Source organism: Entelurus aequoreus, linkage group LG06 (assembly GCF_033978785.1).
Source record: "Entelurus aequoreus isolate RoL-2023_Sb linkage group LG06, RoL_Eaeq_v1.1, whole genome shotgun sequence".
In the NCBI taxonomy this organism is placed as follows: domain Eukaryota; kingdom Metazoa; phylum Chordata; class Actinopteri; order Syngnathiformes; family Syngnathidae; genus Entelurus; species Entelurus aequoreus.
The window spans coordinates 80,428,916-80,440,612 of record NC_084736.1 but is presented as its reverse complement, the minus strand read 5'-3'; the positions used below and the strand labels follow the sequence as shown (position 1 = coordinate 80,440,612).

Genomic DNA, 11,697 nt, shown 5'->3' with positions numbered 1-11,697 from the left:
ACGGGCGAAGAGCGGGCGGGTGGGTACGTGCCTGGAGGAGGCGGGACACGCGCGGGCCCCGGCGGGCTTCCCGGCGAAAGAGAGATGACAGAGGGTGAGCCTTCCCCCCGCCCCGGGGGGAGCCACCCCTCCTCACCCCCATTCGAATACGACCTCAGATCAGACGAGGCGACCCGCTGAACTTAAGCATATCACTAAGCGGAGGAAAAGAAACTAACAAGGATTCCCTCAGTAGCGGCGAGCGAAGAGGGAAGAGCCCAGCGCCGAATCCCCGCCCGGCGGTCGGGCGAGGGACATGTGGCGTACAGAAGACCGCTTTGCCCGGTGCCGCGCGGGGGCCTAAGTCCTTCTGATGGAGGCTTTGCCCGTGGATGGTGTCAGGCCGGTGTCGGCCTCCGGCGCGCCGGGGCTCGGTCTTCTCGGAGTCGGGTTGCTTGGGAATGCAGCCCAAAGCGGGTGGTAAACTCCATCTAAGGCTAAATACCGGCACGAGACCGATAGAGGACAAGTACCTCAAGGGAAAGTTGAAAAGAACTTTGAAGAGAGAGTTCAACAGGGCGTGAAACCGTTGAGAGGTAAACGGGTGGGGTCCGCGCAGTCTGCGCGGGGGATTCAACCCGGCGGGTCTCGGACGGCCGCTCGGTGTGCGGGGGATCCCTTCGGGGACCCTCCCACCTTGCCGGCTGGCCCCCGTCGGGCGCATTTCCCCCAAGCGGTGCGTCGCGACCGGCTCTAGGTCGGCTTGGAAAGGCTCGGGACGAAGGTGGTGCGCGAGTCGTGGGGTTTTCCGGTCCGCCCTCCGGGGCTTCCGGGGGCTTCCCGCCGCGCGCTTTACAGCGTCCCCCGCCCGGACCTCGCCGTTCTCCGGGGCCGTGGAACAAAGTATCGCTGCGCCCTCTCTCCCCGCCTGGGGAGGGACGGGGCCCCTCTGCTCCCGGCGCGACTACCGACCGGGGCGCACTGTCCTCAGTGCGCCCCAACCGCGTCGCGCCGCACGGGCGGGGACCGGCCCTCGTACACCGGGCGTCAGGGGTCGGCGACGATGTCGGCTACCCACCCGACCCGTCTTGAAACACGGACCAAGGAGTCTAACGCACGCGCGAGTCAAAGGGCTCGACTCGAAACCCCACGGCGCAATGAAAGTGAAGGCCGGTCTACGGCGGCCTGGGCTTTTTTTACATCTCTAGTAAAAACTGTACATTTTAGTATTAAGTTGTAGCTAATTAAAAGTGAGTGAATAGCAGCTGGTGCAGTGTTTGAGATCAACTAGTATTTCTGGGAGAATGTTGCTCCATTATATTAGCCAGTGGCAAAGTGGACGTCCCAGTGATACAGATGAGGAGTAAAGTGAGGAGGCGTGTAATGGAGTGCTGTAAAGAGAGCAGCAGCCTGACAAATGGAGCCCATAGTGACTGTTTAAGTGTCAGCAAGAGCTTCCAGATAGATAACCTCTGCTCTGCTCAGCTTCCAGCATCACACAGCCATTGAGGTCATTTTCACAATACGCTTCTCTTAATGTCCAGTCCTGACTTTTTCCCCTTTTTTCTCTCTCGTTTCTGTTCTCGTCCTCCCTAAGCCACACTCTGGTACCGGACCTGTCTTGCTGGCCGGGTACGAGGATGGATCTCTGCTGTTGTGGGACATAACCCAGAAGTCCAAGTTGAGTCAAACCAAAGCTCACAACGAGCCTCTCATGTGCCTGACCTTCGACCCCGAAGCACTGAGAGGCGTATCGGGGTCTTCGGAGAACCGGCTCTCCTCGTGGATCCTGGACGGGCAGAACAGCTTGCAGGTTGGTGGACAATACAACTGTCAGTAGATAAAAACCTGAATATTTAATTTCAAGTCAAAGGTCAATTTTTTATTTTTTTTTTAAACATTTGTTTATTTTTTGAGACAAAGTTAACAGAAATACAATACAATACAAATCAGTATGTGGAATTAAATGATGGAATGCAGTGTTTCCCATAAACTGCCAAGATACCTGTGGCGGTGGGGGCGTGGCTATGGGCGTGGTCACCATGACATCATCGAGTAATTTGCATAATTTACTACAATGATTTGATTTTCTCTAAAAAGGCTCAAAAAATGTATACCTACTAATTAATAATAACAGTTTTGTTTTAAACGTCCATCCATCCATTTTACAATATAATTACAACACTTTGTGTACATATTTATATACAGATTTGAACAATAAGTTATTCACTGAAATATATTTATTAATTGTGGTTCTTACAAAAAATATATCTTATAAAATATAAAAGCTAAAATGTCTCAAAGCTCTGCCCCTTTAATTAGTGCATACTAAATAATTTAACTTTAGCCTACTACTACAACCATATTATTTACCAGCAACATAAAGTGAAACAGAGGCAGAAGTGTCCTGCCACAGTCAGTAACAAATAAACAGAAAACAGTAGTGGTGGTAGATAGACACAGAGCTTCATCAAACATCTGATCCACTGAACAAAGAGCTCCAAAAATCTTGAACTTTAGACTGCCATCAGTTTTACTCCCTACACTTAACCATGTGTTTCCTACTGCCTGCAGACTTTGCACCCTTTGTTATATACACATGTTGTGTTTCTAATATAAATACATTTAATAAAGTCAAATACAAATAAGGCAACAAGAGAAGTATCCTACACTTCTCTTTTGTAAAGTAAATCTGAACAGCCGATATGGGCATCTACATCAACTATATGATTTGCCTGAGAAGCTGGACAGGACACAAAAAAAATATATATATATATAATTTTTTTATTTATTTTATTTTTTATTTTTTATTTTTTAAAAATTTGTGGCGGACGTGATTCTTTCGTGGCGGGCCGCCACAAATAAATGAATGTGTGGGAAACACTGTAATGGATTAAGCCAGGGGTGTCTAAACTTATTTCCACTGAGGGCCGCACACGGAAAAATTAAAGCATGCGGGGGCCATTTTGATATTTTTCATTTTCAAACCATAACAAAATATATAGATTTTTTTTTTTTTTTTTTTAACAATTAGGGCTCTGGGGCCCGTAAAGGGTCTCAGTCATTAAAATGTTAAAAACAAGTCAAATTATTATTGCCTATTATTATATATGCCTTTTCATTATTTACTTTTTTAAATTCGATCTCAATTCTGTACACTGTTGCTGGAATTTTAATTTTCCTGAGGGAACTCTCCTGAAGGAATCAATAAAGTACTATCTATCTATCTATCTATCTATCTATCTATCTATCTATCTATCTATCTATCTATCTATCTATCTATCTATCTATCTATCTATCTATCTTTTCTGTCAAAGACAACTTTGTTTTTTATAATAAAAGTGAAATATGCAGTATTTCCCTCACCGCCCAAAACATTCAGAAAGCAATGTTTGATGTGAAGTAATTGGAGCCCTGAAAAGATCAAAAATGCATGACACCATTGATTTTATTTTCATTATTATTTTTGATTAATCACAGTGAAAAGATAAATAAAATCCCACTATATATCTTTGGGATCCAAAAGGTGCCCCACTCATAAAGTGATACATTTGTATTATTATTTGTTTTACTTTCAACACTTAAGTTACGAGATCAACTTCAGATATATCTGGTGATTTTAGGTTTGAACTATTATTTTGTTTGTTTTATGCTCTTTTGTCAAAGAAAACTTGGATGTTTTTACATGGCAACCACACAATATATGCAATATTTTTCCACATAAAACATTTTAATGTGAAATATTTGAAGTAATTGGAGCCTTGAATATGTCAATAATTCATTATTATTGATTTTTTTGTCTTTTTTTTTTTTTTTGGAGCAATGGCAAAAAAAGGAAAATAAAGATAGACAAAATAAAAAAAACAGCCTGCATGGCAGCTTTGTATCAACATTGCAACGTTTTCTAGTTAGATTTCACCTCATTCCACTTTTTTAATGTTTTTTTGATTTTTGCAATGGCATTTCCAGAATGTGTGGCGGGCCGCTAAACAATTAGCTGCGGGCCGCAAATGGCCCCCGAGCCGCACTTTGGACACCCCTGGATTAAGCAAAGCAAGCAAACAATGTACTAATATGATCCACTTCAAGAAAGTCTTCAAACTTAAAGTGTTTACAAAGTACAAAGAAGAACAACCGTGATAAACATTCTGAATTTATTTCATCCATCCATTCTTTCATTCTCAAAATAATCTTACTTGTCTCATCACATGAAATATGATTTACCGTATTTTTCGGATTATAAATCGCTCCGGAGTATAAATCGCACCGGCCGAAAATGCATAATAAAGAAGGAAAAAAACATCTATAAGTCGCACTGGAGTATAAATCGCATTTTTTGGGAAAATTTATTTGATAAAAGCCAACACCAAGAATAGACATTTGAATAGCAATTTAAAATAAATAAAGAATAGTGAACAACAGGCTGAATAAGTGTACGTTATATGAGGCATAAATAACCAACTGAGAACGTGCCTGGTATGTTAACGTAACATATTATGGTAAGAGTCATTCAAATAACTATAACATATAGAACATGCTTGAAATGATACATTTTCATAGGTACAGAAGTAGCAGGTAGCATCTTTTTTTTCACAATGCACTTCTGCCATGACCCGCCCCCGCCAAATTTTTATTGGTTGACGTGTGTGTGTGTGACGATTGCTGATATACGTCTACTCTCTTACGTGAATGAGATAAATAATATTATTTGATATTTTACAGTAATGTGTTTAATAATTTCACACATAAATCGCTCCAGAGTATAAATCGCACCCCCGGCCAAACTATGAAAAAAAACTGCGATTTATAATCCGAAAAATACAGTACTTCACCAATTATTATTTATTTATTTATTTTTATTGTGATTACTTATGGAGTATATTGTGAATCCATTGAGAACAGGAAGTGAACAAAAGTTTTAGCAAATGTTATGTAAAAGAAAAGGGGTACGGTTAAATAAGCTCCGCTTCTTCCTACTCCTTTTCCAACATGTTGAAAAGAGAAACTGGAAACTGTGATGCATCATGTTGTATGCATGCATGTTCCAAATAAACTCAAACATTCTTCATTTCCCCCCACCCAAACAAAAATCAATCAAACAAATACAGGCAAATATTGATATAAAGCCACAGACCAATGCACTTCGGAATGGCTCCAACACGGTGCAGCAATACACAAAAGCAAACAAAAGGCTCATCAATCATCCACGTCTCAATCAGGGCCAAACAGGAGATCAGTATCCTTTACATATTTTACGAACCACCATTCAATATCAGCCTAATTTTCAATTTAGGAAATAAAGAATATCTCTGATCCAGTGGGTGTAGTAGGGAGACGCTGCAGCCTTCCACTTAAGCACAATACGGCTTAAAGGCCTACTGAAATGATTTTTTTTCATTTAAACGGGGATAGCAGATCCATTCTATGTGTCATACTTGATCATTTCGCGATATTGCCATATTTTTGCTGAAAGGATTTAGTAGAGAACATCGACGATAAAGTTCGCAACTTTTGGTCGCTGATAAAAAAAAAGCCTTGCCTGTACCGGAAGTAACGTGACGTCGCAGGTTGAAAGGCTCCTCACATTTCCCCATTGTTTACACCAGCAGCGAGAGCGATTCGGACCGAGAAAGCAACGATTACCCCATTAATTTGAGCGAGGATGAAAGATTTGTGGATGAGGAACGTGAGAGTGAAGGACTAGAGTGTAGTGCAGGATGTATCTTTTTTCGCTCTGACCGTAACTTAGGTACAAGCTGGCTCATTGGATTCCACACTCTCTCCTTTTTCTATTGTGGATCACGGATTTGTATTTTAAACCACCTCGGATACTATATCCTCTTGAAAATGAGAGTCGAGAACACGAAATGGACATTCACAGTGACTTTTATCTCCACGACAATACATCGGCGAAGCTCTTTAGCTACGGAGCTAACGTGATAGCACATCGGGCTCAAATGCAGATAGAAACAAAAGAGATAAACCCCTGACTGGAAGGATAGACAGAAGATCAACAATACTATTAAACCATGGACATGTAAATACACGGTTAATGCTTTCCAGCCTGGCGAAGCTTAACAATGCTGTTGCTAACGACACCACTGAAGCTAACTTAGCAACGGGACCTCTACAGAGCTATGCTAAAAACATTAGCTATCCACCTACGCCAGCCAGCCCTCATCTGCTCATCAACACCCGTGCTCACCTGCGTTTCAGCGATCGACGGAGCGACGATCATAGATGCGGTCGGCGGCCCGGAGACGGAGGAAGTCAAGGTGAGGTCGGCGGCTAGCGCGTCTGCTATCCATCTCAAAGTCCTCCTGGTTGTGTTGCTGCAGCCAGCCGCTAATACACCGATCCCACCTACAGCTTTCTTCTTTGCAGTCTTCATTGTTCATTAAACAAATTGCAAAAGATTCACCAACACAGATGTCCAGAATACTGTGGAATTATGAGATGAAAACCGAGCTTTTTGTATTGGATTCAATGGTGTACCAATACTTCCGGTTCAACGATTGACGTCACGCGCATACGTCATCATACATAGACATTTTCAACCGGAAGTTTAGCGGGAAATTTAAAATTGCACTTTATAAGTTAACCCGCAATGTTAAGATTTCATCATTGATGTATAAACTATCAGACTACGTGGTCGGTAGTAGTGGCTTTCAGTAGGCCTTTAATTGTAATTCCTCCCACTCCTCCTCCCCTCTTCTACTTGACCCTCCCCTTTGGCTCTAGCATCTAGTGCGACGGCGAAGTATTGCAAATACGCCCTTATGCATACGGTAAGGGTGTAACGGTACGTGTATTTGTATTGAACCGTTTCGGTTCGGTTTGTAGGTGTACCGAACGAGTTTCCACACGGACATATTAAGTAGCGCACCGCACGTTGTGTAAACAATGCACACCGAGGCACAACACACGGCATGCTAGCAATGACCGGGCTACTACAACATGCAAAAGCCAGAGCTGGAAGACCCTCCGGCCTCGGTAAGATCTCCCGTTTGGGAAGATTTCGGCTTAACGGTGCGATACAACAACGGATAACATCGCTTCAACGAAGAGAAAGACGAACAAACACAGCTCCCACCGCATTCAAGCAGCCTCTCCTCGGCGAGTCAGGCAGGGCTAAAGCAATAACAAATGTTTTTATAGCAGCAGATTTAAGACCATATTGCATTAAAAACTAGATTTTGAGCCACTTCTATGGTGGAAGAACAATGAGCCCAAATATCCTCTTACTGCCAAGTTAGCCAGGCACTACCTCGCCACACCTGCTACCTCCGTGCCCAGCCAAAGGGTATTTTCCACAGCTGGAGACATTTTAACTGCAAGCAGGTCTGCTCTTTCTGCAGACAATGTGGGTAAACTGATTTTTTCGGGCAAAAAACATGAAAATTGAGTGAAAGTCACCAGGGTTAAAGGCTGGGGGGGGGAAAGAAAAGTTAATCTGAGGCTGAGTTGACTTGAAACTGTTTAATGTTGCACTTTTTGTATGTAGTAGCAAAGTTGTGTCATTTTATTTAATCTGAGCAACAACTTGAAGCAGTTTAATGTTGCACTTTATATGTGGAAATGTTGCACTTTATGTTTTGTTAAGAAACCAATTCTGAGCCTTATCTTATTTAGTTTTTATTTTATATATGTTGACTGCATTAACCCTGGCAATGGACCCTGTGTGTATATGTATGTTATTGTTATGTTAAAAGGATAAAGCCATTGTTTACACATTTTGGTAAATAAATAACCCGAAAATGTATATTTTGTTGTTTTCTTACTGTACCGAAAATGAACCGAACCGTGACCTCTAAACCGAGGTACGTACCGAACCGACATTTTTGTGTACCGTTACACCCCTAGTATACGGCCATCGATCGAGTCTCGCTACGTCATCAACACTCGCCGCTAGCCAGCAGTGACGTAAGGCGGATGCGACAAGTGTTTGTTTACTTTCCAGAAGCCGTCACACGCAATGTTCAGCTTTGCCTGGGCTCTTTTTTAATTTTTCGCCTGTCATTATTGAGAAGAAAACCGTTTATAAGACGTTTTTTTTTTGCTGGGGCACCAGCTAGGGGTATGTAAGATGTGTTTGAAGCAAATATTTACAAAACACAAAACCAGGGAAGTTGGCACGTTGTGTAAATGGTAAATAAAAACAAAATACAATGATTTGCAAATCCTTTTCAACCTATATTCAATTGAATAGACTGCGATGAGAAGATACTTAACGTTCGTATAATGCTGACAATAACATCGTTTATCAGCAATAATTTGAGGGACGATATATCGTCCCTCAAAATGTGTTATTAACCAAGACCTACACTGCAAAAACTGAAATCTAAGTAAGATGAAATATCTCAAATAAGGGTGATATTTGCTTATTTTCTGTCTGATAAGATAATTCTTCTCACTAAGCAGATTTTATGTTAGTGTTTTACTTGTTTTAAGTGTTTTGGTCCTAAATAATCTCAGTAAGATATTACAGCTTGTTGCTGAGATTTGATGACCTATATTGAGTAAAACATGCTTGAAACTAGAATATCAACTGTTGTAAAGCTGTGTCATCAACACTCACAAGTATAAAACCGCTTTTTCAAAGTCATCATTTCTTATTTCAAGCATGAAAAAAGCAATCATGATGTCGAGCGCATATCATTATGTCAAGATAATGGCACTAGCATTTACTTCATTTTAGAATATTTTTCAACATATTGAGCAAAAAGGTCTCTTTTTTTTTTTTTTACCAAGAAAAGTGCACTTGTTATTAGTGAGAATATACTTATTTTAAGGTATTTTTGGGTTCATTGAGGTTAGCTAATTTTACTTGTTTTGGAAAGTCTTGACAAGCTGAATTTTCTTGTTCTATTGGCAGATAATTTTGCTTCGTTCAAATAAAATACCCCTCATTTTTGTATTTTTTTTTCTTGTTTTTGAACACTTGACTTTTTGCAGTGAAAGTCCCACGGGAAGTGGGGGAGAACGGTGAGAAAAAGTCGGCAAAAGTCCCCAAAAATTTTCAAAATACCTACCCGGGTTCGAGGCCGATATGGACTCGAACCCGGGTGTGATTTTTGAACATTTTACCGACTTTTTTCACTTTTCTCCCCGCCTTCCCGTGGGACTTTGCTGAACATTTTTGGCACTTGTGGGACTCAAACCTGGGTAGGTATTTTTAACATTTTTGGGACTTTTGCCGACTTTTCCAACTTTTATCCCCCCTCCCCGTGGGACTCGGCTGGGTGTGTTATGGACATTTTGGGCATCCCAGGACTTGCGCGGCCACACATAAGATTTTATGTTCGAGTGTTTTACTTGTTTTCAGTGTTTTGGTCCTAAATGATCTCAGTAAGATATTACAGCTTGTTGCTGAGATTTGATGAGCTATATTGAGTAAAACATGCTTGAAACTAGAATATCAACTGTTGCAAAGCTGTGTCATCAACACTCACAAGTATAAAACTACTTTTTTAAAGTAATAATTTCTTATTTCAAGCATGAAAAAATCAATCATGATGTCGAGTGCATATCATTATGTCAAGATAATGGCACTAGTATTTACTTCATTTAAGAATATTTTTCAACATATTGAGCAAAAAGGTCTCTTTTTTTTTTTTTTTTACCAAGAAAAGTGCACTTGTTATTAGTGAGAATATACTTATTTTAAGGTATTTTTGGGTTCATTGAGGTTAGCTAATTTTACTTGTTTTGGAAAGTCTTGACAAGCTGAATTTTCTTGTTCTATTGGCAGATAATTTTGCTTCGTTCAAATAAAATACCCCTCATTTTTGTATTTTTTTTTCTTGTTTTTGAACACTGACTTTTTGCAGTGAAAGTCCCACGGGAAGTGGGGGAGAACGGTGAGAAAAAGTCAGCAAAAGTCCCCAAAAATTTTCAAAATACCTACCCGGGTTCGAGTCCATATCGGACTCGAACCTAGGTAGGTATTTTGAAAATTTTACCGACTTTTTTCACTTTTCTCCCCGCCTTCCCGTAGGACTTTGCTGGGCGCGTTTTGGACATTTTTGGCACTTGTTGGACTCAAACCTGGGTAGGTATTTTTAACATTTTTGGGACTTTTGCCGACTTTTCCAACTTTTATCCCCCCTCCCCGTGGGACTCGGCTGGGTGTGTTATGGACATTTTGGGCATCCCGGGACTTGCGCGGCCACACATAAGATTTTATGTTAGAGTGTTTTACTTCTTTTAAGTGTTTTGGTCCTAAATGATCTCAGTAAGATATTACAGCTTGTTGCTGAGATTTGATGAGCTATATTGAGTAAAACATGCTTGAAACTAGAATATCAACTGTTGCAAAGCTGTGTCATCAACACTCACAAGTAGAAAACTACTTTTTCAAAGTAATAATTTCTTACTTCAAGCATGAAAAAAGCAATCATGATGTCGAGCGCATATCATTATGTCAAGATAATGGCACTAGTATTTACTTCATTTTAGAATATTTTTCAACATATTGAGCAAAAAGGTCTCTTCTTTTTTTTTTTTTACCAAGAAAAGTGCACTTGTTATTAGTGAGAATATACTTATTTTAAGGTATTTTTGGGTTCATTGAGGTTAGCTCATTTTACTTGTTTTGGAAAGTCTCGACAAGCCAAATTTTCTTGTTCTATTGGCAGATAATTTTGCTTAGTTCAAATAAAATACCCCTCATTTTTGTATTTTTTTTCCTTGTTTTTGAACACTGACTTTTTGCAGTGAAAGTCCCACGGGAAGTGGGGGAGAACGGTGAAAAAAAGTCAGCAAAAGTCCCCAAAAATGTTCAAAATACCTACCCAGGTTCGAGTCCGATATGGACTCGAAACCGGGTGTGATTTTTGAACATTTTACCGACTTTTTTCACTTTTCTCCCCGCCTTCCCGTAGGACTTTGCTGGGCGCGTTTTGGACATTTTTGGCACTTGTGGGACTCAAACCTGGGTAGGTATTTTTAACATTTTTGGGACTTTTGCCGACTTTTCCAACTTTTATCCCCCCTCCCCGTGGGACTCGGCTGGGTGTGTTATGGACATTTTGGGTACTTCATTTAAGAATATTTTTCAACATATTGAGCAAAAAGGTCTCTCTTTTTTTTTTCTACCAAGAAAAGTGCACTTGTTATTAGTGAGAATATACTTATTTTAAGGTATTTTTGGGTTCATTGAGGTTAGCTAATTTTACTTGTTTTGGAAAGTCTCGACAAGCCAAATTTTCTTGTTCTATTGGAGGATAATTTTGCTTCGTTCAAATAAAATACCCCTCATTTTTGTATTTTTTTTTCTTGTTTTTGAACACTGACTTTTTGCAGTGAAAGTCCCACGGGAAGTGGGGGAGAACGGTGAGAAAAAGTCGGCAAAAGTCCCCAAAAATTTTCAAAATACCTACCCGGGTTCGAGTCCGATATGGACTCGAACCCGGGTGTGATTTTTGAACATTTTACCGACTTTTTTCACTTTTCTCCCCGCCTTCCCGTGGGACTTTGCTGAACATTTTTGGCACTTGTGGGACTCAAACTTGGGTAGGTATTTTTAACATTTTTGGGACTTTTGCCGACTTTTCCAACTTTTATCCCCCCTCCCCGTGGGACTCGGCTGGGTGTGTTATGGACATTTTGGGCATCCCGGGACTTGCGCGGCCATACATAAGATTTTATGTTCGAGTGTTTTACTTGTTTTACTTGTTTTAAGGGTTTTGGTCCTAAATGATGTCAGTAAGATATTAC

The 11,697-nt window shown here is 40.8% G+C and overlaps 1 protein-coding gene across 2 annotated transcripts in view; it reads left to right on the top strand.

Annotated features, from left to right (window-relative positions):
• Positions 1-11,697, top strand: part of gnb1l (guanine nucleotide binding protein (G protein), beta polypeptide 1-like) — a 105,468-nt gene that overhangs the window by 70,788 nt on the left and 22,983 nt on the right. For both annotated transcript variants that reach the window (XM_062049697.1, XM_062049696.1), the window contains one exon: positions 1,577-1,792. In XM_062049697.1, the coding sequence (XP_061905681.1) occupies positions 1,577-1,792 (216 nt within the window). The remainder of the gene's footprint in view (positions 1-1,576; positions 1,793-11,697) is intronic.